This window comes from Falco biarmicus, chromosome 5, assembly GCF_023638135.1.
Source record: "Falco biarmicus isolate bFalBia1 chromosome 5, bFalBia1.pri, whole genome shotgun sequence".
Lineage (NCBI taxonomy): Eukaryota > Metazoa > Chordata > Aves > Falconiformes > Falconidae > Falco > Falco biarmicus.
The window spans coordinates 83,961,690-83,989,366 of record NC_079292.1 but is presented as its reverse complement, the minus strand read 5'-3'; the positions used below and the strand labels follow the sequence as shown (position 1 = coordinate 83,989,366).

Genomic DNA, 27,677 nt, shown 5'->3' with positions numbered 1-27,677 from the left:
CCCAAGTGGTGAGTGGGTCTGTGCGCTGGGGAGGGATCTCAGCACAAGACAGCAGCCAGGTACCATGTGCCCTGCCACACGTTCCAGTGGGTGCAGAGCCCTGTTAAGATGTGCCTGCTTCCTGAGTGCCTCCCGGCCACCAGCAGCTGGTCACCGTGCCGGTAATGGGAGATGGAGATGGGGCTAAGTCAGATGAACCGTGTACACCAAACCTGCGACTTTGTTTTTTGCTGCTCCAACATTTATTTCATTCTGCTTCATTGTCTGGGAGTTGGACTGGCTTGATGGCTCAGGGTGTATGTTTCCAGTCAGCGTTAAGTCCAGAAATTCAGGGGTGTTTATGCATCTGCTGTCACAAAATGGCAGCTGGAGTCAGTAGGAGCCGGGGCTGTCAACACCTTTGCCATTGTGAGCTCCTGTGCTGTTACAAGGGAGCTGGCTGTCCCCTGGAACTGCTGCAGACCTACTGCCAACAAACAAATGTCAGCTGGGATTGTTCAGCAGGCACTGCCTGTACTTTTTGAGACCCATGGAAAGAAACAAAGGGCAGCTTAGTGTCAGAGAGTGATTCATGTTCTTGCTCCGGTTCCTGCTCACTTGTTTATCCAGGTGCGCTCATACCTTCTTCTCAGCCGCTGGCATCAGCAGCTCTGAGCTGAACAAAGCTGGGGGGGTGGGAGGCAGAAAAAAAGAGTATTTGTATCTGCCCATGTATATATGTGTGTGTGTGGTTTTAAAAATAAAAAAGGCCCAAACTCTAGTTTCCTTGTTAGTGCCTCAGTCTTCTCTAAAGAAAAGGAAAACATTGCTAGGCCCTATGTGTTTAAGAGCTCGGTTTGGTACTGGAGGATAAATCAGTGTGCATTTTGGTATGAAATGGCTGTTACACTAAAACAGGAGAGCGTCCTTATTTTAAGAGTAAGTAGTTTCAAGAACCAGATTGTTTTTTTCACTTATGGTAAGATATTCAGGGAAAAGTTCAGTATAATCAGTAGACTAACATGGTATAAAATTAGCATGTGTAAAGAAGCTCCCAAACTAGATAGCATGTGTTCCCATCACCTCGGGCTAGAGCCACAGCCTCTTGGTAGCAAGAGAAAACCCTGTAGGACTCGAGCCGTGCAGGTTTTGACCTGCCTGACCAATATTCAACCCTCATTTCCACCAGTCAGTGTGTGTGGAGGTTGGCCCTGGACTGGACCACAGAGGACTGCGTGATATAGCTGGGCTGAACTGGAGCTGTTCGATTCCCTCTTTAAACTGAAATACCTGTAGGACAGAGATAAAGCGACGACTCCAGCTCTGCCTGCTCTCTGTGCTTTCCTCCTGGGTAAGGCGGCACTCTGCAAAGGGGCAGAGCACTATGCATATATACTTATTTTGTACAGAGCCTGGTCTCCCGTTCAAGACTGAGACCTGCCTTGGGAACTACAGACTCAGAAAACTCGGGGACAGTATGACCACAGGAGTTCACCGTGAGCTGCAGCTGAGTGCACGTGCCAAGGGGTCGTGGGACAATCCAGTTGGAGGCAAAACAATAGGACTGGGGCTGCAGCTGGCACAGGGAGCAGGGTCAGCGCAGTGAACGGGAAACAGGCTGTCGCTCAGCAAAATAAAAAGCAAATTTGTCTGAATGATGCTGGTCCATCCACACGGGAGTAGGAGAGCGGAGAGGCTAGAGTCCAAAAAGACTTCGATTGGCTGGGGAACATCCTGAATGGTACAACCCTGTGCCTGCAGCACTATAAACACAGGAATGAAGCAGAAGGAAAGAAACTTCAGGGCTTCTTCTCTGCTTCCTGGGAGAAACGGCAACAACAGCTTGTGGCCTGGAGACCTTGGAAGGAGAGAAGCTGCGCCCTACCTCCTCTCCTGACCAGCCCTCCAGAGGAAACCACCTCTCTGAAGGCCTCCCATGAAAATGTGGACTCCCTTCCTCCTGAGCTGCCTGCTCTACACCCTGGGGATAGTGGCACAACCGTAAGTGCCATTTAACAATCTGGTGATGGATAGTTGTGATGCTGAGGGTGGGGCCAGGATAGCAGGGAGAGAGCGTGGGACACTGCAAGTCATCCCTGGAAGGGATAGACATGAGGGGGTGTGCAACATGTCACAAGCCTTGTTATGAACAGAGGATCTTCCTGAAGGTGGGAACCTCTCTCATGGATATTGCTGCAATAGAAGAACTAGATGAGGACTGGTGGTAGGAATAATAATAGTGAGGGACTGCAGTGTGAGGCAGGCTGAAGGAAAAGATGTAGGATAAAGTGAAGAGTGAAAGAAGAGGGCTGCAGGGCTGGGGATGATTGAGCAGGAACCAGTCTGCTGCCAAGGTAGTATAGGAGTCATCTCAAAGCAAGATGGGTGGATTCTTTTCTGTGAGGGGCTGGACTGTTGTGTTTTCCATGAACACTGAAGAATGGTTCCCTTTGCAGAGGCAGCGATATGTTGTATATGTTTCTCTGCACTACTGTAGCATCGTCCAAAACCATGTACACGCCTATGTGACCTAAGGTCACCTGAAAGCATTTCTCTTGTATTTATCTGAAATTAACTATATACTTCCCATCACCCCTGTGAGAGGTTCACACCATCATTGTTAATTTGTCATTGTTCATCTGTCCTTCTCACTCCAGCACCCAGAGAGGTGGTAAACTCTCCTGCTTCTTCAGACCATAATAGAGTATTAGTGCCAAGAGTGGGTGAGACTATTCTAAGGATGTGATGTCTTGTTTCCCCACTACAGGAGGTACCTGATCGTTGTTCCAGCTGCACTGACTTACCCCTCTTCCCAGAGGGTGTGCTTGGACCTCCGTGGGGTGGAGAAGCCTAGTCATGTTGCCTTAACTCTTGTGCATCCATCCGGCAACCTCAGCCTCTATCGCAAAGTCGTCAGGAACAACCGGATCTTCGAGTGCTCCAAATTTCAGGTCAGGATCAGGCTTGGCGGCTCTAACTGGCAGCTCTCAGCATGCTCTTTTGGCTCATGAGTCCTCTCACCAGAGAAAGAGAATGATAGGAGAGAGGGCATGGGAAGGAGTGGGTGCAAAGTCAGGGGGAGCGTTTAGTGGGAGCATGGTGTCTTTGATCCCTGCCTTTGTCTGTCTGCACGATAGTGTTCCTGCTGGGTGCCTCACAATCCACTCTGGTGGCACGGTGAGGGAAGGCTGCCTGGCCAGACACCAAAGCACTGAGTAGGTTGGAGGTGCTTAGAAGCACCCAAATGGCTTCTAAGTCTCATTCTCTCTTCTGAGAAGGGTGCAGTGTCACAGGGTGTTGTCTGTGAATCATGATGCAGGAAGAGCCTGACGTTTCATTGCAGCCTCCCATACTGTCTGCTTCCCTCCAAGCTTCTCTTTAAGGGCTGGAAAATGTGCTGGAGGACTAGGAAAACATGGGAGGGTGTACACACAAGCTCAGCACAAGTCTTTCTGACCTGCCAGACTCATGAACCTTATTTTCTTGCTTTGCACTAATGAATAAGAGTGCCTCCATGTCCCACACACTCCAGGGAAGTTTTCTGGTCATTATGGACTTTTTATTTCCTTGGGTTAAGTCTTTTCCCCCTCACTCCATGCAGGCTCTACAGTGGCTCTGTGAAGGGGCAGACACAATTTCTGTGTCCAAACAGGCTCCCTTCTCCTCTTGTCCAAGGCTTGTCCCAAGTGCAAAGGCATTGTCCCCTGTGCTTCCATAGACACAGCCCTCAGCTACTAAGGGGACACCCTGTGCTGGCCTTCAGAGTAAGACAAGAGGCTGGCCTCTCAGTGCAGCAGGAGCGAGGAGAGCAGCACCGCTCTGATGCCATCTTGTCCTCTCCTATTGCCTGTTGACCTGGTGGCTCTTCTTTTGTGTCCTAGGTACCCCAACCTCCAGGCAGCCAGGAGGTGGGCACTGTCCGCTTGCATATCTCCAACGGCCACTACAGTGCAAACGAAGAGAAGCAAGTCCTGATCCGCAGGGCTGGCACAGGCACCTTCATCCAGATGGATAAACCCATCTATAACCCAGGACAGACAGGTGAGCACTGCATGGAGCACCCCAACAGTTCCCCTGCCATGACCTCCTGGACTTTGTTCCCAATTCCCTGTGAGTGGCATGCCGGTTGCTTTGTGCCATGTGGCCTCCATGGGGACAGAGGAGGAAGCTGCCTGCTGCCTTCTGGGGTGATACATCCATGAACTATGTTTTCAGGGCGGGAAGGGATTGGAAGGGTCAGTCTCACACACTCCAGGAGCAGAGCTGGCCCATGGTCTTCTCCTCCAGGGGTAGGACTGGTCTGCCCACACTGCAGACAAGGAAACACAAGGTTAACTCCGGGTGTAGCCCATGGGAGAGACCCTATTGTGAGTCTGGGTGCTCTGTTACTGCCACACGTTTGGGGGGAAGAGGTGGTGAGTAAGGGGGGGCTGTAGGGCAGGTGTGGGGCTGCCGGTAGGGCTGTGTGGGGAGCTGTGATTTCAGGCTGCAACAAGTGCAGGGCAAGTCCGTTCCCGAAAGCGCTCCGTCTCTATAATATGCTCTTCTCCATTTTCTCCCTTCAGTGAAATTCCGTATTGTGACGTTGACTGAAGATTTTGCTCCCGTTAACAGCAAGGTAAAGCTCTTCTTAGGTGGAGGTGAGGAAGTCTCCAGGCTCCCTCCATCAGTTCTGCCTCCTCTGCCAGCCTCACGCCATGGAAGCTGAGACATTCCCAATATCTGCAGCACCCAGGGCGGCCAACAGCAAACCTCTGCTAAACTAAACTGGAACAGCAGCTCCCGTTTGCCGGCGGCGATGCTGTCACTCTCGCAGGATGGCTGCTGGATGGTGGGAGGGTTGGCACTGCTGATGGTATCTGGGGAGTGTGCCAGTGTTCCCTGCGAGCTGAGTTAGCACAGGGCAGCCCAGGAGCTGTGTGCACCTATGCCCCCTGCCAAAAAACCACGCAGGGCTTCTGGGGACATCTGTGGGCTGCTGGCCTCAGGCACAATTACCGGACAAGTTGTGTGCAGACTCGGCCAGACTTGAAGCTCCCCTCCCACAGCTCTGGAAAGCTCCGTGCTTTGTAGAGTGTGTTGCACCTAAGGGTGGCAGTAGGGTCTGAAGCCAGCTGTGACACATCTGCAAAATTTTAAGAAAAATGAATTGATATGGGAAAGGACATGCACGAAGTGATCATAAAAAAAGAGAAAGAGAGAAAAGTGTATAAAAAAATTACACTGACTTGCTGCTGGCAGTAACTCATTCTCCCCATGTCAAGGGAGTGAGAAGCTGCCAGAGACTTGCATATATGCTAGCCAGGAAATTGCAAGGCTAGCATCTTTCTGTGGCAAGCAATTATACCTGCAGCCAGCAACTATAGCCATTTCACATTCTTCTGTCCTCAAGCAATTTAAGGAGAGCCAACAGGAATTTATGCCATGACAGATAAATACTGCAGGGCACATGTGAGTTGGATCAAATCCCTTTAGACTGAAATAAAGGGAGAGATCCTTCTGGCTTCATTGTGCTGACTTAATTGCCTCTTTTTTGGGCTATTGGTGATGGCCTAGGATCACACGCTCTTTTCTCCTCCCAACAGAGAAGTCTTTTATATGAGTTAGATAATAAACAATAAATTTGCTTCCATGCCTACAATTGGTTCATGAAGATATCTGACCGTAAATCTTTGGCATCTATGTGTGTGTAAGTAAATTAGCATTATAACTGTGAAAAATGCTGTGATGAAAATTCCAAAGAGGTCATGTTTAACCAAAGCTATTATGAGGCTTGAGTGCATTGCAGCATTAAAGTTATAGTATATTGTTTATAAATTAGATGGGTTAGAGATAACACAGGTGCCATTCACGAACTTGTTTTGGTTTAGCATTGACATTAGATTCAAGTTATAAAAATAGTAAACCTGCATGCTTTATTTTGTTTCAGTGTAAACAGAGCTGCCTATGATAACTTGCGTGGAGGCTTAGGATGATGAATAATGTGAATTACATGTGGCCTTCTGTTTACAGACCAGTTACTCTCCCCAGCCCCTGCTCCTGCCTTGTGCTCCCAAGTCACATCCTTCACCACTACTGCCTCCTTGCTGATAGCTGCAGTGATATAAGAACAAACGGAGAATTAATAGGCCTGGAAGGGCTGAAGCATGTCATTTTTTTGTCCCTCCTTGTTACTGTCAGCTGCAGTCAGCAGTAATTCACGTCTCCGAGCCTTACCTCCTAGGGCAGGGATTTTACAGGAAAATGTGGGGTGTATTCTTCCTTTAAGTGATGCAGTTTTGCTAATTCTTGGGATTTATATTACAAAAGTGATACCTTTTAATATTTTAGAACTTGGGATGATGGTATTTGTAAGTCTTTCTACTTTCCTCCTTTTTTTTTTTTATGAGAAATTCTAGCTTTCACAGTTGCAGAGTATCTATCAAAGTGCATCTTAAAAATTCAGGGATCAAAAGGCAAATTTGAAGAATAGCACAGATTTTTATGTTACAGCTTTTCCTTATTGTTTCAAAGACATTCTCCTTGTTTTGGTAGGATCAGGCTCCTTGTATTGTAATGTTTGGGGCTGGCAGTGTTGTCACAGCACACGGGCTAGGTGGGTGAGATAAGTCTGTATGCGAGTGGCTATGTCATGCCAGTTTCTGACATTGCTGTCTGTTTGCTTTGCAGTACTCCATGGTGGAAGTCCAGGTGGGTGTTTCAGACACCTCAGGTGTTATGAGGAAAGGTACTTCAGTATGGATAAATGCCTAGGCTGCTGTCTTACTGAGTCAAGTTACTTTTCTTAGGGTCTGTGTATACACATGCACACACATACTCTCTCCACACGCTTCTTGTTAACGAGCATTGATGATCCAAGTGGTTCAGCTTCCAGCCATTTCTACATTCAGGAACACTAGCCAGCCTTTAGCTGAACTCTAATTACAGTTCATCTTTATGTCAGACTGGAGAGCCTAAATGTCAGGACCTTTCATACCTTCTTTTTCAGTGGCAGTACAGAGTAAAGTAACCCTGGGTGGGTTGGGTTCGCCTCTGTTGGTGTTCCAGCACTCAGGCCACTTCAGCACCATCTGGGGAAAAAACAGCAGGAACCTGGGAAAGCCTCTGACATCTCTGAAACAGCTTTGAATCCAGTGGGCTCTGGGTAGAGAATAGCAGGTGTTGCTGACGACTGCCTCTTCTTTCCTTCCCTTGGACTGCAGGACCCAAACCAAAACCGCATTGGCCAGTGGCTGGATGTGAAACCAAAACAGGGCATTGCAGATCTCTCCTTCCAGTTAGCTGCCAAAATCTCCCTGGGGACTTACACCATCAGTGTGGTGAACCCAAAAGTGTCCAGTACCTTTAAGGTGGAGGAACACGGTAAGATGGAGTATGGAGAACAAAGAATGGGATGGAAAACATAGCTTGTTTCTGTCTGTAGAACAATATATAATAGAACAATATATACCCAAAAATTGTAAACTGAGATTTACTGTCTGAAACCCAGGATTAAATGTAATTCTATAGAGTAGGCAATATCAGAAATGGACACCAGGGAGATTGTGCTGGAGATTCCTGGAGAAGGTGTCTGCTAAAAACTAAGCTGGCACAGAGTAAGAATATACTGAAGACCTCTGCGGGACTGTTCATATGTTGGGGGGAAAAAAGGGGGTTATTTCTTTGGCTTCCCTATTTTTAATTAGTCCTTGCTTTTACTCATGAATATGTTCCTTCATGGAACTCCAGCATTAGATGAACACACTCTTCGTTTTAGTGCTCCCATGTCTAAGTCGGCTGTTGCCTTTCATGGAGTAACTCTGTGGGTTTTGTTCCAGTGTTGAAAAAGTTTGACGTTTTCTTCGAGGGACCAGCTCGGATTTATGCTTCAGATAAAACTTTCCCGCTGCGTGTGTGTGGCAGGTAAGGAAGATGTTCAGTGGAAAGGAAAGAGCTCATCAAAACTGTGTCTTTCCTTCCATATGTATCTCTTGAATCCATCAAGAAGGGCCAAACACAGTTGTTCCTTCTGAAGAATCCCAAATAGTGCAAGAGTCAAACTGATGGTTTCTTCTGTGGGGCAGAGGTACGAGCCGCACTTGGGAGAGACCATGCAGCTATAGGGAGACTGGTCCCAGGCAAATGATATGATATCCTGCTCTGGAAGCTGTGTGTGTCCAGCCTTGAAAGACCTTACGGGGGGAAAAGCAGCTATCTGATATGGGACTGACCTGCTGAGGTAAAGGAGCAGGAACTGGTATTTCTTTAGAAGGTTATTTTGTTCCTTCTCGCTTACATGCTGCTGAACTTACTACCTTCTTAGAAGCAGCAGGTGGGTTTCTCTAATTTTATGTAGTCATTAGCAAAGCTGAGCAGATGAGGGTGTGAAGGAAGACATGACCTCAGACAGTATAAGCCAAAGGAGGGAGGAGAATGGTCTGGAAAGCACTTTGTAGACAAATAAAGGGGGTGAGCTCATTTATATTTGGGGCTCGATTGTCTGGAGACTTTTGGTGTCTCTGCTGCTGGTCTGACATAATTTCTCATTAATTGGGACATTTAAAATTAGACCATATGATTCTCTAGTAGAAAACAATATAGCACTCTGCATCCTCAGGTTGGGCCATGGATGTCTTCCTGTTACTGATACTGTCAGGATCATTGCTCCAAAGGGAAAGCCAGAGAGGAGTCAAAGCAGGGAAAGGCAGTGGGGCAGGCAGGTGAACTCTCTGCCCTGACAAGGGCACACTTCGCTGTACCTTGCAAAAAACAGCAGAGCAGGTCTGATGGTGGAGACAAGAATCTGGATCATGAGATAAGCCCATAGTGAGGCAAGTCTGAGGTCACTCTGTAGCTCTATTCCTGCTATACCATGCACTTGCTGTCTGCAACACAGATTTCTGCTGCTTTTACACCTAAGCTACTATCTCCACTGGGTGCTGCTCCATGCTGCGTGGACACATCAGCTCAGGTGTGCCTGCAGTTCTGGGGCAGTGGGCTCCCCGAAGTGGGAGAGCCTCCGAGTGTGGGTCCTTTCCTGTCTGAGCTTTCTTGGATGCAGGACTGTGCTGTTGCACTCAAGTACATGATGTGCTGTGTTTTCATTTATGCTTGCCTGCTTATCAGCTGCATTAAGACTCTATCAGGAAGGCCACCTGTGTGGAGCAGTGTGCTCAGTGAGACGCACAGTGCCTCTGCTTGGCAGCTCCGCTGGTGCGTTCCCTGCAGGTACAGCTATGGGAAAGCAGTGCAAGGGACCATGCGGGTGACTTTGTGCCAGAAGGCAAGGAGGCGTCCCCGAAACACCAGCAAGGATGTCTGTAGGGAATACAGTGGCCTGGTGAGTAAAATCCTGGAAGATACACGGGTAGTGAAGGAGCACCACACAGGACTAAGTATCGAGGGCTGAGTCAACAGGATGAACTGCTATGAAGGGAATGTTTGCCAACCTCTATAATGTATATTAGACTAATAAGTAATGGCTTTTGTTCAATTAATGCAATTATTGTTGCCCAGACCAACTGAGAAGCCTTTACCCTCAGAAGTTCTTCTTTGTTGCTTAGCTTGTTAAGAAAAAAAGATATATATAAGAAAAGAGAAATTTCACAGAAAGATTTAGAGTTCTGCTCTTTTCTGTAAAGAACTATACCTTGCCAGAAATTGTTGCAGTGTAAGAAACAATTAATAGAGATTTCTCAGGTGCAAAATCACCATGTTAAGGTGAATCTATGCCTGAACTGCACAAGGACATTGAAGTACGGTGGAGACATGGTTAATTTCATAGCCAAATCACACAGTGGCTTTTATACTTTATTTTCTCTTGTTGTGCATTTATATATTGCATATTTTTATATTTTCCTTATGACATCTTTCCATTCCTAACAAAGTATTTTATAGCTGGGCTCCTCCCTTGTATGCATATGGTTGAAAACTTTTCATACTTTATGATTTGTCGTTATGAATTGTGATGGTAGTTATAATCTTCCAGTTCTGGAAATGATTTGTTGCTTTGAATTTTCATTTGATTCTGCAGTTCTTCTAGCTACATGTATTAAAATACTCACATATTTGCTCTGTGATCCAGTTAGTGCAGTCTTCAGTTTTCTACTAAAGCTGGAAAGATGCCAGCATTGTAGCTTTGATAAAACTGTGATGCCTGTTTTATTTTACATTTCTGCAATATGAATTACACATATTCATGCATATAAAATAGAAAATACAGGAGTTAAAATGTGAACCATATCTGTCTATATATGAGCCTGCATTATGATTTGTTGCAGTCAGCAGTTATGACAGATGACTAATACCTTGTACTTCTTACTCCTTCCCTTCTCCCCAGCTCTGAATAATACCTACCACTTCCTATTGCAGACAGCGAGCAAGGGGTGCTTCACCCCTTCTGTAAGCACGTCAGTCTTCAACCTGGCTCCCAGCGAGGAGGACAGCCAGCTCTATGCAGAAGCCTCTCTCCTGGAGATGGGCACAGGTACCCAGGGGCACAGCAGGGAAGGTGCAAGGGCAAGAGGGACCATTCTGGGGGTGTGAGGGTCAGCGTGGACACACTTCCCCCTCTCCTCCACCTGGTGCTGGGACCATCACAGGACACAGAGAGCAATCCTGCCTGAAGAACTCGCTGTGCCCACAGAAAGCTACTCTACAGCAGCAGGCTGATGCGGTGGGGCTGGGAACATCTTCCATGAGGCCACAAAGAAGCTTGGACATATCTTAACTAAAGCAGGAGCTGCCACAGGAACAGCCTCCAAACCTTGAAGGGTGCTGTTGTCGAGAAGGAAGTTTGAGATACTCTGCTTAGAAGGGCTGGGAGTGACAAAGTGAGATTAAACAGGGTGTGCTGGTCACCTCTGACATGACCCTGCTTCCCTTGTGCTTTGCATTCCAACAGGGGTGCAGATCAACACCTCCAGCCAAATCCTCATCTCCAGGACAGCTGCAAGGGCAGCGTTTGAGACACCAAATGCATATTACATCCCTGGAGTACCCTACAAGGGGAAGGTGATTTTTAGCCCTTGCTTCTTCCCTCCCCATCATTTGCCAAAGAATTTAGTGTCTAGTAAATTGTGCTGACCCAAACCATTTTCTGTTCCTTAGACAGAGTACTTTACCTTCAGTGTGTTACATTACTTGACAGTGTGGCTCCAGTTTTTGCATTACAGATTCCCTGATGTTTTTACATCTCCAGCTTCTGCTGAGAGTGATGAGTGATGTCTTACCAGAGATGCTGGGATGCGAGGAAGCCTTAGCTGTTGGCTAGGAGATGAGCTCCTCATGGTCTAGCCACACACACCTTTTGAGGCAGACAGGTTTTATTCACTCTCAGCTTAGCTTTAGAGATGAGGGAGTTTCATAGGTCTCCTGTCTTCTTGGGGACAGAGTGAAGTTAAGGCCACCGACACAGGAGACTATGTTTGCCAGAGGGAGGAAGGTTTTGGGTATGACACTGGAAGAAATATCTGACTTTGGCTTTTCTGCCTCACCCTGTTGTCACCAGATTAAGCTTCAGGATCACTATGGAAATGTTATGAAAAACAGAAAAGTTTATCTTGTGATAAAGTTCATGAGGCATCGGTTTATCAAAACTTACATCACAGACAGCAGTGGAATAGCATCCTTCAGCCTGGACACTACTGCCTGGAACAGCTCATCAGTCTCTTTGGAGGTAAATCCCACCTCTGCGTACAAGAACGTGAGAATCCTTGAGCTCTGCCAGCGCTCCCTGCCCCTGCCCTGCAGCCCCACCGACCCCACCCCCCCACCCCCTGCTCTGCCTGTGCAGAGCCAGCAGGAAGGCACCAAGCAACAGTCTTTCCCAAACCAAGCTGATGACATCCTCACAAAGCACTGAAGCATGAAACTCTTGATTTCTGTGTGTCTCTGGTCCTTTCTCAGGGAAGGTTCACGCTGGAGGATCTCACACACACACCTCGAAAAACTGACTTCAGTTACACAAACGCTTACCATCACCTGCAGCCCTTCCATGCCACAACCAAAAGCTTCCTGGACATACACCCACCAGAAGAAACACTGCCTTGTGGGATGAAGCAGGACATCCAGGTGACCTTCATGCTCAGTCGGGATGACCTGAGAGAAAGCACCAACCGTATAAGTTTTGCGTATTATGTGAGTAAAGGTAGTAAAGAACCCGGGGAGAAAGGCTGCACTGATGGGACCAGACCCCAGGGAAATGTTGAGGGTTAGATCATTCATGGAGAGCTGATGGAAAAAAACTTGTTCTTTGAGAACTGGGTAAACACTACACCCAGTAGACCTCAGCCTGGCCCCAGTGGGATCTTGGTATTTGGGCTCTGGTCACCCAGTCACCTCCATGGATGGGAGGAACCTTCTGCCTTTGCAGCCCATCACCCCCTTAATCTCTGCCAAGGCTGCAGCGGGAAGTGTCTTGTCCAGAGTCTGCTGTCAGACTCTTAAAACTGGATGGGGGATCACTTTTTCACTCTGGTTATAAAACAGCTGCCCAGTGGAAACAGATTTTGGTCTAGTCTGGAGACCTGCCTACTAGAGGGGAAATACCTTAACTGTCTCTCACTTATCTCCAGTCAACCCACTACCCATCCATTGTCCTAACTGGACGGACCAGACCAGAATCTCACATGTGAAAGCTCCTCCTCCCACACTGTGATGTCTGCAAATCCGTTGGACCCAAGGTGTGGGGTTGGATTGGACCCACAGTTTATGTCTGAGGCTTAGTAGAGCAAGATGCACATGGGTGAGTGCGGCTACACTCTGGTGGCAAACAGCAGTCTGCTTATCCCCTGTCCCTTCTCCCACAGGTCACTGGGAAGGCTGGAATTGTTGTCAGGGGCCAGAGGAATGTCCAGGTTGGGAAGCTGAACAGTAAGTCTGCAGCAGTCGGACAATGGGAAACAATTGTGCCCCGTGGGTTTCTGGGTCGGACAGTGAGAGTTGCCAGAGTTTCTTCCAAATTCCCTGAATCTATAGGTCCTGGGCAGTCAGTGAATAGGATACGGGGAGGCTGAGGAAGAAATTGTCAGCTGTAGGAGGCCAAGAAGACAGAATGAAGGAAACGATGGGAAGAGAGACTGGGAGGACCTGTGGGAAGATGGAGCACATGGGGTCAGAGAATGGAGGGAGAGGGCAGACAGACCAGCAGCAGGAAATAATTTGACACTGTGGGATTACGAAGCAGAAACAAGAAGGAGGGCAGAAGATCTTGGTGCTGCTGTGAAGAAAACACTCTGCCTTTCCTTCCTCAGAGTTGCAGGGCTCCTTCTCCATCCCTTTGACTTTCACTGCTGACTTCACCCCATCACCTTCCTTAGTGGTGTATGCCATCTTCCCCAGTGGAGGGATAACGGCTGACAGCATCCATTTTGATGTTGCCTTGTGCTTTGTAAACCAGGTGAGACCCAGTCCTGCGGTTGGGGGAGAGCTGACAAACAGGAGTTAGCAGGCCTGAAGGAAGGACACCCTCAGATCCTTCAAAGAGAGAACCAGGAAGAAGAGAGGAAGGGGGTGTCTGCAGCACAGTGCCCAGGGACCAGGGAAGCTTCAGCAGTGATTTCTGTTCATAGCAGTGGTTGAGCAGGGAAGACTCCAGCTGGTCTCTCTCTTTCTGTCTGTGCCGCCTGTCTGCCAGCGTCTTCACCCTTTTTTCTCTCTTTTTCATATTTCCTTTCCTGTTGCTCAAGGTCAAGGTAGGATTCCCAGCTAAAGAAGCCCACCCAGGGTCAACAGTGCAGCTCCAGCTGCAGGCAGCCCCTGGCTCCCTGTGTGCAGTACAGGCGGTGGATGGAAACATGTTCTTCATGAGACCAGAGAGCGAGCTGACAAGCCAAACGGTGAGTTTCTGTGCAACCAGGCAAAAACCTAGGAGTGATGGATGAGCTGGGGGGGGCAGGGGCCATGACAAGAGGAGCTGGAGGCTAATGGATGGGGAGGTCTTTGTGTGGAGGAGAAAGCAGGGGCTGCCTATGGAGATGGACGGGAACAGATATGTATGCTAGGGGAGGGTGGGGGGAAGCATCTGGAGGTATCTGCTCCTTGCCCAATTCTTCCCTGCCTCTGAGTTTCCCTAGGTCTATGATTTGTTCCCTGCTGCCTACCGACATGGATACCCTGCCCAAGTAGAAGAGTATTCAGATCACTGTGTTCAGCCGCAGTCCACGTCATCTCTGCTACGAGGGAAGCCACAGCACTCCTTTCAGCCTGACATCTTTAACCTCTTCTGGGTAATCACTTTTCCCAGAGATGTTGAAATTAAGAGCATCTGATAAATCTGTCACCCCAAGCACTCTGAGAAGGCCCTTGCGTTCTCCAGAGAGCCCCAGCTGCCTGTCCTGACCTCGTTGGGCTGTCTCAAGAGATGTACAATTCCACTACGAGTATGAACACCTGTATTCCCCAAAACAGACACATAAAGCAAGACGAGGAGGTCCTGGACCAGCAAAACCCAGCCTTCGGGGCTTGGGAATGAGGTCCTGCCCTGTGTACTGCTTGTCTACAGTATTAGAGAAGAGAGAGACAGGGAGGGATCCCCAAGCATTAGAACACAGACCGTTGACATGGCTTAGTTGTTAGCCTGCCCTCTGGTACTGTTTTCGGCTGTTCTCAGGAAGACCTCTTGGTGTCTTTAAGGCAGATCTCCTCTAGAAAGAACTAGCTTTAAGCAGCCTTGACACAAGACAGGCAGTGCCATTTGGCCTTGGACTCAGGGATCAGACCCTGTCCTCTTTTATTTAGCAGTAGAGACCTCCTAGGATGGTCTTTCACAGCACAGGGGAACAAGTCTCTTTTGTTTGTGGACAGGCCCATGTCACAGCCTCGTGGGCTGACAGGGGTCTGCGCCCCCCGTCACACCTCTGTATGGCTTCAGAGGGCAGGCTACATCCAGCTATTCCTTCCAGTGTGCTTGAGAGGACAGGGCAGGACACTGGCACCTCTCTTCTGTCTGAGCCACTGGTAATGTGCTGAGAGAAGAAAGACACCCCAGTGTCCCCCAGAAGGTGGATTAGTGACCTCCTGAGAGAGAAGGGACTGGGGAGGCTGTGCCATGCTGTGCCACTGTGTCTGCTTGGGCCACTGCTGCTCTGGGCTGCCCAGGCACCAGGCTGTCCTGGTCCTGTCAGAGTGATTTTGGGGAGCAGTGGCCACTCTTCCCCACTCGCAGATGCTTTTCTGCCTTCTCTGACTTCCTTTTTTCCTAACAGAACATGGGGCTGAAAATCTTCTCAAACCTTGTAATCAAGAAGCCATCTCAATGCTTTCATCGGGCGGATAGGAAGCCAACCGTAGGTGAGCTGCACCTCCTGCCTACTGGGGGCATGAGGTCACTCAGATGGAAGAGCCCGCTGATCTCTGGGGTTTGCTGGTGGTGGATATTGGCTCTCTGAGGAGTAACAGGTGCTGCTGCCACAGCCTAGCTGCCCGGTCCACCAGCCTTGGCAGGAATGACCCAGTCCCTATGAAAAGGGCTCTGAAGACTGTCACTACCTGGATGTTCACTGACATTAAAAGATGGCGTTCCCTTTCCTGGCACAGACAAACCCAAGTGTGGGCCAGGATTTTTCCTAGTTGACCACCCCACAAGCTGTGCTGAGACCCGGGTTCTGTCCCCCACCTGTGGCTGCAAGGACAGTGGCTGCCTTCCTCTGTGTCTCGGTTTGCACTAGATGATCACACCGAGCTGGCACAGATGCCTGCTGGTATTTAAACCATCACTTGCAGAGGGCTGTGAATTTTCTGCAGACAAGCAAAAAGGATTGTTATTCACAGAATTATGGAAGTGTTGATTAAAATGGCTCTTTGAGGGTCCCTAGTCTCTTTAACACCAACTCTGGGTCAGGTCAGCAAGGTGCTTTGTCTAATCAAATCTTGGAAAACTTGCAACCAGCTCACTGCAAGCTGGTTCTCCTCTTACCACTTTTTTCCCTTCCTGTTTTCCCTCTCCTACCAAATCAGCCCACTTCCTTGTGTTTTCCTCTGCTAGACTCTTCCCGTGTCTCTCTTGCTGGGTGCTTTGCCTCCTGCACCGGTGCTAGGCTGTCTGTCATTGGCAGGGTTCATCTCTCCTACTCTGGTGGGACTCATTCTTTCTTTCAGGGGGGCCTCCTACAGAAGACCAAAGAATCACTAAGGAACAAACCCAATTTACCACCCATGGAAGACTTCACCACTATTTCCCTGAAACTTGGATCTGGAATCTGTTCTCTGTTGGGTAAGCGATGCCAGACTTTACAAATGGACAGAAAGATGATTCCTTTGTTATTAAGTCTTGGCTGACTTGCATTTCTGCAGAAGTCCAGCCATAGGTGTAAAGAGAGGTCTGCATGTGAATTTTCTGGCTTTTCCCTGAATTTGTAGTGCGTCAATCTGAAAAACTAGCAGACCTTGAGGTGCAGAACTGGTCTACACAGGTTTAGAGAAAAACGATACCCTTCAAGACCATACCACCAAGTACCCTCTTTTCACACGTTGGGGTACACTCTCCTAACTTCTCAATTTGGTGGACGCACCAAATTTGTAGCCCTTGTTGCCACAGTGCTTAGATTAAGTCTGATGAATCAGCACTCGGGAGGCTACAATGCTGCTGCTTTCCAGAACATCATGCTGTTTGTTGACTGACATCATGCTCTTGATTGAATGTACAGAACTGGAATGCTTGAGCAGTGTCTTGCTCAGGAGAAGGGTATAAAGCCATTACTGATGGCATTTAAGCATGGTTTATGGCTTTAAGGAGCAAATTGCTGAAAGCTGCCTTGCTGTGAGCCACTGGAGCAGAAGTCATTGGTAATGTAGCAGAAGTTAATCTGAGCATGAGGACCTGCGTAACATCCCTCACCCAGAGCCATGAGCCCTCCCCATTGGAGCAGACTTGGATAAATTTCTTCATGCAAATGCTCTCTTCCTCTTAGCTCCAACGGCAGCAGGAGCGTCTTGGTCACAGTGCCTGCTGCTGCTGCAGAATGGAAAGTCAAGACGTTCTGCTTGGCTGGGAGGGGATTTGGCCTTGCTCCAGCCACGAGCCTCCGAACAGTGCAGCCCTTCTTTGTGGATGTGACACTGCCTTATTCTGTCATCCGAGGAGAGACCTTCCTGCTGAAAGCTACTGTCTTCAACTACCTGCAGCAGTGTGTACAGGTGTGTGCCTGTGCCACAGGTAGCGCTGTATGGGACAGACCTACCATACCCTCTCATTTTAGAATATGTTGTGCCAACCCATGTCACCATTTGCCTGCATCTGTCATACCCTCAGATCCATGTGGCCCTGGCTAAATCCCCAGACTTCCAGGTGGAGCCATGCCGGACCTGCAGGGACAGGGATTGTCTTTGTGTAGAGGAGTCCAAGACTTTCACGTGGAATGTGACAGTGGTCCAGCTAGGTATGGCAGCAAAAATGAAAGCAGTGATGGGGAACCCTAAAACTGAAACAAGAGGGAATAGGATGTCCAGGGAAGCTGGCAGAGCTTTGCCTCTTATGGATCTCGGAGTCTGTTCTTAGTGGTTCAAGCATGCGATCCATCGTGTCTGCTTTCTTTCTCTCTTCTTAGGGTCATCAGGGAGGGCAGAAACTGAATGGGTGGCGTGGAAAACTCTTGAAAGGGCTGTGGGACCAGCTGGGGTGGAAAGGGCTGCATGGATGCGTGTGTGGGAACCTTGTATGGCTGCTGCTGTGCTTCATATGCAATGGGAAGGGTACACCGTGGTCCGAAGGGCTGCTGGAACTTATTCTATTACAGTCGTATGTAGTGCAATGAAGTCATGGTTGGTGAGGCATTACCTAGTTCCCTCATGCTTAGAGTATCTGAAGAAGCCATCAGTACTGGCTGGCTCATCTTTACCGGCCAAACCAGTGAGGTTATGAAGACCAGCCACCTGAAGCATCTCATATCACTGTCAGTTAAAGCAAGTTGACTCCATTTGGCCACAGGTATACAAACCAAGCTCTATTCAATTTATTCCTAGGGACTGTGAATATCACAGTGAGGATAGAGGTACTGGACACTACATCACGGTGTGGGAGCAGGAAAACCTTGCCATCTACTGTGAGGCGGAGGCATACAGTGGTCAAACAATTGTTGGTCCGGGTCAGTACGAGAGCAGGCTCGCTTCTCTCCCCAAGTATCCTTGCTCCTGGGGCTAAATGGTTTTCTCTCCTCATTTTCGGGCCAGTATTAGCATACCAATGCTGTGGCTCAGTTTGCTTTGTTCCCCCAGGACCTAGCTCAGCCTATTCCCTTCTTGTGGTACTCTTTCTTGAGCTGCATTCATACACCATGTCTATGTTTCTCCCTGTACCTTTCCCTGCTCCATCACCCATTGCACATGAGCTTTGGTACATACCTACTGACCAGAAAGCCCTGTTCCTCAGGCTTGCTCTTGCTCTTTTGAGCAGTGAAGCAGGCAGCTTCAGTGAAGACTGCCAAAGGTAATGAGGATGGAGTCCCTGACAGCCCTGGGGACTAACCACTGAAGTCAGACCTGAACTTGCTCTGAAATTTTGCTGCTGTTTGGGAATTTTGTGTATATTCTTGTCTCTCCTGTCCCATGTTCATGTTCCTGCCCTGGCAGCCAGAAGGTGTGTTGGTGGAGAAGTCTTACATCTCCCTTTTGTGCCCGAGAGGAGGTATGTGGACAGCCTGAACGGGTTCTGCAACCTGAAATAACTGGACCTGAGAGTAGAGCTAAACTGTGGGAGGTCTGATGAAAGCATGTTTTCCAGTGATTTTTCACGTAGGAAATTTCGTTTCCTATTAGACAGGAAAGAGCAAGAAATATTACTTCCACATGTGCTGTCCTAATGAATTTGCCACTAAGTGTAGGTGGCAAAATCCTACTCTGTAGTCTCCTTCCCACATGGCAGCTCTCAGGTGTTCTTGGGGCTTGGTAGTCACCAGTGAGGGCTGCTCCAGCACTCTCCAGGATGTCCCCCTCCCGAGCGATGACCAACGGTGACTCTTGTGAAGTGTAACAAATTGAGTTGTGAAGCTTGGTGAGCCCTCAGCCTGGCCAGCAGCTCTCATGTCTTACCATCTGGAAAGTTTCCAGGCAATGGAGCTTGGTGTGATGACTGGGACGGACTGTGGTGAGCAGTCTGTGAGAGCAGGATGTAGGCAGCGTTCCATTTACCTGTGCTACACTTGTCCCTCTGGTTAGGTGCATTTGGCCTGATTTTTCATGCTACACCTTTATCCTGTCATTATCAGGAAACATTGCTGAAGAAGCTGTGTCCCTTCGCCTACCTGACAATGTAGTGAAGGGATCTGCCAGGGCTTCCATTTCTGTCTCAGGTAAGTGATTTCTGCTGTGGGCTTGCTACCTGCTGTATACAGATGAGTGAGGCTTAACTTGGTGATGGTGTCAGGGGATCTGTTTGATGTGAAACCGCTCAAAAGAGCGGATGCTGTGTTTCTATTCTCTGCAAGGTTTGCCAACACCAGGCTTTCAGATTTTTGGATTAGCACTTAGGCTTTCATGTGGAAAAAATTCTGCAGAGGAAAATAATCCTTATTTTTCTAGCTAGGATGTTGGAGCAGAGACTGTGGCCCCTTATTTTTACTGGGACTTTGGGACCTTGGCTAGTTCTTTGTATACACAATCAGGAAAACTCATAACACTCTTGACTCCCTCTTAAGTTTCACTTCAACAACAGAAGCTCCTGGAGAGAAGAAATCCTTCTCAGCATTACTAAGTTGCAAAAGAACACTTTGGAGAGGCTCCTAGGACCAGACATACTTACCATTCAGTACACTTCTTCACACTCGGCTCATTTGTCCCCATGCCAGAACTGGTATGAAGCCAGGCCTGGCGTAAGCAGCCATGGATATCATGCGACAGAGCCCCAAAGGAGGAAACCAAATACAAGGCTTTTCTGGCTGGAGGACATACAGACACCTTCACACCGTCTGACTAGCACCTCTGCTGGCTTACTGACATTTTGATGCCTGACATATGGTCAGGTAGAACAGGCCTAAAGAGCAGAAACATCTCAACCTTTCCCTAAGTGGTTTTATATTTGTCTGTCTGTATGACACAACACTGAGCAACTGCAGCTCTGCTCATAGCCTTTTACAAATAGTACTTGTTGTGGTTGGAGTCCTTCAGACTGCAAAAGCTGATAAGGAAAGTTCCTCAGGGACTCCATAGTGTGGTCAGCCTGCATCATCATGCCAGACTGAGAAGAGACAAAAGCCACCACTGTCCACATTGCACTCTTGTTTACTCCTCTTTCCTCCTCTCTCCAGTGTTTTTCTCTTGTGCTGAGAAAACACTGCCTGGCTGAGAAGCACCTGAGATCACGCTCCCTTTCTTACACCCTTGTGTAGGTGACCTCATGGGGACGGCACTGCAGAACCTGGACCGTCTGGTGCCGGTGCCCCACGGCTGTGGGGAGCAGAACATGGTGCTGTTTGCCCCCATTGTCTATGTGCTGCAGTACCTGGAGAAGACGAAGCAGCTGTCCCCTGAGATCAAGGAGAGGGCGACAGGGTTCCTGCGCAATGGCAAGTACAACACCTTGCTCCTCTGCCTTCCCCTGTGTCCTACCTACCAATAGCTCTTGCCCTTCTGGTCACTCAGTTGATGTTGCACCCTTTGTGTTACTGTGTTGTATGAATTACTGTTCCCACCTCCCCAGGGTACCAGATGCAGCTTCTTTATAGGCACCGAGATGGGTCCTACAGTGTCTTTGGGCAGCAGGATGGAGAAGGGAACACCTGGTAAGCACTGCAAATACCCCTGGCTCTTGATTTTTTCCTGTCTGGGCCAGAGTAGCTAATGTGCCTGGGAAAGCTGATAGCAGGTGTCTTCCTTCTTTTGGATGGAGACCTCAGGGTCTCTTTGGCAGGAGGACAGATTGAGGGACTTGAGGCACTTGAAAAAACAGTGAGGCAGGGGAGCAGATTTTCTGGGAAAGTGGAACATCAAAGATGTGCTCCCGGGGGGCAGGAGATCCCTTTTTGTCTCTATAGCCCTGCTGTCGCCCCACAGACAACACCAGCTACTGCTGGTGTGTCCCAGCAGCCAAGAGGAGTACATACTGACTGGAGGTGGATCAGGGAAGAGCAATAAAAAAACAGTCTCCCCAGGGAGGCCCTTCCTTGGGAGAAAGCTGCATTGGTCCAGCTTGACCCAGTGGTGTCTGGGCTGGGAGAAATGGGGAAAGGAAGGGAGGAAGAAAATGGGTAGTTCAAGATTGTCTCTAGGTATTTGGGGGAGGTGAAGTCCAATGGGTAAAAGTAGAGAGGGTAAGAGGTTTTTAACCTGTGAAACTACTGAGTAAAGCAGTAGTACATGAATAGTGCCTTTGTGGAGCCAGGCCTGAGGGAGAGGAGCCACTTGGGTCCTGTGGACCTTTTCCACTTTTAGCTTCCTTTTCTGTATGAAAATGACACTTTTTTTGGACCCCACTATGTCAGCGTAAACTTTAGGGACAAGCACCAGGAGGACTTTGACCTTCTTTTGCCTTTTTTGTGCTTCTATTTTCCTCACAACTCATCCTCTTCCTAGGCTGACAGCTTTTGTAGTCAAGAGTTTTGGCCAAGCTAGAAAATACATCTACGTAGATGACAAGAATGTCCAGGATGCCCTACGCTGGCTAGAGCAAAACCAGCTGCCCAGTGGCTGCTTTGCCACCAAAGGGAGCATCTTTCACTCCCCCCTAAAGGTAAATGAGGACCAAGCCAGGTAGCACAGCTGGGGAATGGCTGGACAGATGTTGTGACAGCAAAAGATTGTGGGATCCCAGAGGATCCTGGAAAGCCACTCCTGCAACCATGCAAGCAGCCTTAAAGAGAGCAGGGTATGGAGTGGGGAGCATGGGGAAAGTAATGCTTTTCCTTCTGGGGAGTCACTGCCTGCACCATCCAGATACCACTTAGAGGGTGAAAGGTGCATTCCTTCACAGGGCAGCGTGGATGATGAGATCTCCCTGGGGGCATACGTTGCTGCAGCACTGCTGGAGCTGGGTCAGCCACTGAAGGTGAGCATGCTCCCACTCCCTCCTGCTCTCCTGTATGCTTCCACGCCTGGTCACTGCTATGGGGATACATCAGTTTGTAATTCTGGCATTCTCCAGGCCAGGAACAAGTAGGGAGCTGCTGGGAGGGACCCAATGTTTGGCCAGCCTGTGAAGTCATTCCTCAAAAGAGACAGTGCTGTAAAACCGGCATGATGCGGTAGTGTTTGGTGAATATGGCACTCAGTGCGCACCGGGGCTGCACTGCCTGTTTTCTCAAGAGAGTGTGTGATTTATGGGCTTCTCTGGAGCTGCATCAGGAAGACATAGTCCAGCTCCCTGGAATGAGCTTCCCTGCCCCCTGTTTTGCCCCTCTCAGGGTTTGGCATGGGTCTCTTCTCCCATCGCAGGGCAAGCTGATGCAGACTACGCTTCGCTGCCTGCAGCAAGCAGTTCACAACATCACCAACACCTACACAGAAGCCGTGCTGGCCTATGCCTTCGCCCTGGCTGGGGACTATAAGATAACCCAGGAGCTGCTGTACAAGCTGGAGGAACAGGCCATCAAATCAGGTGCTGACTGCTGGTTGGGGTAATGGTTCCCATTCACCTGCTGGGATCTGGAGTAATGTATGCCCAGTTAGCATGGTTAAAGATGACTTACGTATTTGTACATATTCCTTGTATCTGTGCAGTAACTGCACTGTGTGACTGAAAATATAATAAGTTATTTCACAAGCTGTGAGGGTGACTGTCCTGGTTTTGCCTGGGATAGAGTTAATTTTCTTTTTGGTAGCTAGGGCAGTGCTGTGTTTTGGATTTGGTGTGGGAACAGTGCGGCCGGGGACTTTTTGGTTTCTCAGGCCTTGCTGGCAGGAGGGCTGGAGGGGCACGGGAAGCCGGGAGGGGACATGGCCAGGACACCTGACCCGAACTGGCCAAAGGGGTATTCCATACCATGGGACATCATGCTTGGTATATAAAGGGAGGAGGGCGGTGGCTGGGGCTGCTGATCATTGTGCAGAGGCTGGCTGGGCATCGGTCAGCAGGTGGTGAGCAATTGCATTGTGCATCACTGGTTTCCTTGTCTCCCTTCCCTTTGGATTGCATTCCTCTCCCATTCTTCCTCCTTTTCATTATAACTGTTATTGTTATCATTACTATTGTTCTTTTGGTCTTATTTTATTTCAATTAGTAAATTGTTCTTATCTTGATCCTTGAGTTTTACATTCCTTTCTGATTCTCCTCCCCATCCCTCTGTGTGAGGCGGGAGAGAGAGAGCAGCTCCGTGGTACTTAGTTACCAGCTAGGGTTAAACCATGACAGTGACTTACCAGAAAGAGTTTCCTCAGCCTGGAGGATTTCAAGATCCTTTTGAGAGAGGAGGTAGGAATCTGTGAGCGAAGACCAGATAAAGTCCTGGGGCATACACTGAAGAAAGCAATCCTGGCCTGAGCAGGGAATGAGCTGAAGGAGCCCTGAAAGCACACTGGGCTTTATTTACTGTGAACCCCCAATGTCCTCTTCAGATAGCCTGCATGCTCCTTTTCTTTCTGCAGGAGGACAAATCCACTGGACCCCTAAGCCAAGCTCTCCAGCTTCCATGGGCTTCTGGCCTGGTTCTCAGGCAGTGGACATAGAGTTGACAGCCTACGTGCTCCTGGCATACCTCTCCAAGCCACGGGTACATGCAAGTGACATGGCAACTGCAGCTGGTATTGTGGCATGGCTGACCCGGCAGCAAAATGCCTATGGGGGCTTTGCCTCCACCCAGGTAACAAGTAACTCCCTGTGGACTGATATTCTTTTGCACCCGAGGTTGGCAGGGCGAGTCCTCTTGAGGTCTTCCTGCTCCAAGTCAGCTTCACTAGAGCTGATGCTTTCAGAAGTGTGACTGTGTCTCCCTCTCCAGGACACGGTTGTTGCCTTGCAAGCCTTAGCAAAATATGCAGCAAGGACGTTCAGTGCATCAGGCCAGGCACTTGTGAGGGTGAAGTCCCAGAGGGGCTTCGGGAAGACTTTCCAAGTCAACCGCCAGAAGGGGCTGCTGGTGCAGCAGGCAGCACTGACAGAGGTCCCAGGGCAGTTCCTAGTGCAAGTCCACGGCAGCGGCTGTGTCTTGGCTCAGGTGAAGTGCTGGGATGAGCGTGGGAGAGAGGAGAGGTAGAGAACGCTGCCTCATCTCGCTGTGTGAGATCGTGCCTGGTCTGTCTTCTCACCCCCTGGCCCTTGCCCTGCAGACAGTGCTGAGGTACCACGAGCCTCCCCCGTGGGCTGCTGTCACCTTCACTCTGCGTGTCAACACGGAGCTGACCAACTGCAGCCAGGCCAACGCGCGCGTCCTCACCGTCCGTGTCCTTGCCAGGTGACCCCAAGGGTTGTTTTCTTCTCCAGCAAGACCCACTGTGCTTGGGAACAGCAGCTGGGACAGCCTCAGGGCTGCAATGGAGGAGCCCGGCGCTTGGGGCGGACAGGACAGAGAGTGAATTTGGTGGGTGAAAGGGGTGGGAAAGGAAGGTGCTGGCTACCTCCTGTGAAAGGGAGCAGCGGCTGCCATGTCTCCAGTCCCAGCTGGGCTACCTGGCTCAGGGTCCTGCACACAGGGTATGGTGGTGGAGGGAATGGGAGCTGGGAGGGCACTATTCCCACAGAGTCAGATCCTTCGACTGTTTCTTCTCCAGCTACATTGGGAGCAGAGTCACTTCCAACATGGTGATCCTGGAGGTCTCCCTGCTGTCTGGATTTGTCCTGGCTCCCAGGTCCAGGATGTTGGTAAGGACTTTGGAATAAAAAAATAAGCGGCTGCAGTGAATAGGTCCCATCTGCTTGTTCCTGCTGGGTGCTGTTCATTTCAGGCCATGAGGCAACTAAATTAGCAGGGGCCCTTTTCTGTTGTAATTGAACCAAAACCTCTTCATTTCCATGCAGGCCTCACAAGGGTTGGCTACAGGAGATCAGAGGTGGTTCAGTTTCTCCTGCTGATGCTAATCTGTCTTCAGCCAGGAACAAAATGTGCTGCTGCATGTGCCAAACACCAGGATTTTTTTGCCAGAAATTTCAAGGCGAGGTTTCTCAGACTCTAGTTCTAGCCAAAAAGGTTATTTTTTTCCAATGGAGCCATAAAACTAAAAGATGAATTGTTTGTACACCCTCCAGCAGGTCTTTCAGAGCAGTCTAGCAGTCAGTGAGATGAGGTAGCAAGAATCTTTACTGGTGCCTGCACCTGTTTGCTGAACAACACCACATCAGTCCTATGTGCTGTCCACAAGGTCTTTTGTCTCTAGTGGGAGATTCCTCTAAATGACAGAGACAGCATCCCAGAGATGCTCACAAGGCACGTCCAGGAGGGACTACCAAAGATATAACCACTAAAACTCTTATGCGTGAGAAAGACACAGTTCCACACACAGACCAGCTCCACACCATCCCTTCAAAACAACAGTGGGTCCCTCAGGTCGAGAAGCCCTAAGGAAAGTGCTCACAGATTTCCTTGTGTTATTGTTTCCTATCCCAGCTGGAGCGCAGAACCATCATTAAGAAAATAGAAGTGAAAGCTGATGTGGTCTACATTTATCTGGAGAAGGTAAGTGAGAACAAACGTGATTTGGCACAGTGAGAGCAAGAGGCCAGAGGACAAGAAATGGTGTGAGAAGCCCAAGCCTGGGATTGGCATGGGGAAAAGAGCACTGGCAGAAAAACTGTGAGAAGAGAAAGTTTGCCCAATTCCATTGTCATTGGTCAGCATTTGCTATTCCTCACACATACTCCATTTCTAAAATCCAGAACCTCTAGTGGATTAGAGATTTAGTGCAGGAAAACATTCAAGCTAGGGAAGATGAAGATGCGATGACTTCTTTCTTCCCCTCCTTGCTAATTTCTTTCCACCCCCCCAAGCTCAGTGATGAATCTCAGACTTTCATTCTGCAACTGGAACAAGTAATTCAGATGAAGAACCTGAAACCAGCCAGCATCAAAGTCTACGATTACTACCAGCCAGGTGGGTTGCAGATTCCCTCCTACTCTGGGGTTGGGAGCTGGGTTCCGAGTTTTCTGGCTTGGAAAAGTCGTTGTGCACCCTGTGTGCATGCATGTGTGTGTAATCAGCTTCCTCATTTCTTTTTGCAGAGGAGCGAGCCCTGGCTGACTACAGTGCTGTCTGTAGCTGAGGTAGGCAGCAAGCCCCTGTGTGACACAAACAGTAGCACCAGGAGATTATGGGTCTTGGGTGGGAGAGAGGGAATGGAAGCAATCAAAGACAGGAAGGAGAACGGTAATCAGTGGGGAGCATGTATACAGCTAGTTGCCTGTGGTTACGCGTGTGGAGCTAGGATGGGGGCTTTTTTTGCAGCCAGGGAGGCAGCTGGAAGGCTCTGGTGGAAGGCAGACATAGAGACAGCGTCTTTCAAAATCAGAGTGAGAAAGGAAGGGCTGAGCATAGTGTGGAGTGAGAATGCAGAGCTATAGCAGCTAACAAGGGCCCTCAGGCACAGCCGTGGCTCCATTCCCTCCACCCTCCCCCTATATTCATTGCAGGGTAAGAAGGGGATTCAGGGAGCTGAAGGATCAAGTTGAAACCGGAAAGTTATAACATTTTGTCTTGTGGGGTGACATACCCAGCTGCCAGAAGGGGTATGGCTTGTTAGTGGTAGCCTGAAGCTGTGACAGGTGTGGAGAAGTCCCTTCTGGAAGGATAAAACACAATCTTGACATGGTACATGATGCATCCTGAGACCATCCCACAGAAAGAGTACTGCCTAGGCACCTGCCTGGAGAGCCACCCCCACTACTAGCCGAGACAAGGCACCTTCCATGGTCTGATGATAGCCGTAGATGGGCTGGGTCATGTCCTCCTTGTTTGTCTTACCTTCTGTTCCCACAATCACACATCGTTCCTCAGAAAGGGGTAGAGGAGCTCCCAAATATGTGATAAAGGAAAGGAGAGGAACTGTCACACCATGGCTTCTGCCTTTGCCCAATATTTCAGGTTGGGCACTGAATGGAAGGATGTCCCCAGCTGGGACACAGCCCACATTAAAGTTGACCGCATGTGGTCCTGCACCCCAACAGATGGACTGAGGGATCACAACAGTCCAGCAATTGTGCCTGCACTGTGAGGGCCTGGGTTGGGATGGTGTGGGTGGGTGTAACATATCTGGTACACACCTAGGAAGAAGAATTAAAGTAAGCATGACTCCTGACCTTGCTGCCACTGTGCCAGTTGTTGAGCTATAGGCTTAGCCCATGAAGATACCATTTCTGCCATTGCTAATGTATATTCTAGCTCCTCTATTGCTCTCTCCTCATGCTTTCCATGATTTCTCCTAATACTTCCTGCAGTATGATTCAGGCAGCTTTGGAGGACAAGATGCAACTGGACATGCTGTGACAGCTGTACCTCCTGTGCCCTTCCTGCAAGCTCCTGTGCCATCAGCTCTTCTTTGAAGCCATCTCCAGATAGTAACGCAGCGCATTGAGACTCCAGCCCCTCACGTCCCCTCACCAGTACAGCCTTACCAATTGCTCTTGATAAAGGTCTCTAAATGTAACTGTTGGCCGAAAGAACTGTTGAACATATCCCAGCCCTCCCTTGCCTTCAGCTCCAGCTTGTGTGATGGTACCAGCTCCCACAGGTACCAGCTCTACCTTGCTGCATGCTCTATCTCCTCCTGTGCCAGCCTGCTACTGGAGGGGCAGAATTTTGCACATGTACATGTACACACACACACAGAGCAGAGGTGAAGAAGTTATTTCTTCCAGGTGCTCTCAA

At 49.2% G+C, this 27,677-nt stretch overlaps 1 protein-coding gene across 1 annotated transcript; it reads left to right on the top strand.

The window, feature by feature from the left end:
- Positions 1-1,921: 1,921 nt before the first annotated feature.
- On the top strand, positions 1,922-26,076 carry LOC130150663 (alpha-2-macroglobulin-like protein 1). The gene is made up of 34 exons (XM_056341818.1): positions 1,922-1,980; positions 2,747-2,930; positions 3,861-4,020; positions 4,545-4,597; positions 6,649-6,669; positions 7,182-7,341; positions 7,797-7,881; positions 9,187-9,298; positions 10,330-10,444; positions 10,862-10,971; positions 11,468-11,635; positions 12,768-12,873; positions 13,212-13,357; positions 13,647-13,796; positions 14,034-14,186; positions 15,165-15,249; positions 16,057-16,171; positions 16,869-17,094; positions 17,210-17,336; positions 17,920-18,041; positions 18,526-18,580; positions 19,161-19,244; positions 20,280-20,456; positions 20,591-20,672; positions 21,463-21,619; positions 21,860-21,934; positions 22,321-22,483; positions 23,470-23,684; positions 23,823-24,038; positions 24,151-24,275; positions 24,592-24,682; positions 25,425-25,493; positions 25,805-25,907; positions 26,036-26,076. The coding sequence occupies exons 1-34, from the start codon at positions 1,922-1,924 to the stop codon at positions 26,074-26,076; spliced, it is 4,110 nt and encodes a 1,369-aa protein (XP_056197793.1).
- The last annotated feature ends 1,601 nt before the right edge of the window (positions 26,077-27,677 follow it).

Coding starts and splice junctions, on each gene's coding strand:
- LOC130150663 (XM_056341818.1), top strand. CDS start 1,922: ATGTGGACTCCCTTCCTCCTGAGCTGCCTGCTCTACACCCTGGGGATA. Junction 1,981..2,746: donor CTGGGGATAGTGGCACAACC/GTAAGTGCCATT, acceptor TCCCCACTACAG/GAGGTACCTGATCGTTGTTC. Junction 20,457..20,590: donor GACAGGGTTCCTGCGCAATG/GCAAGTACAACA, acceptor CCACCTCCCCAG/GGTACCAGATGCAGCTTCTT.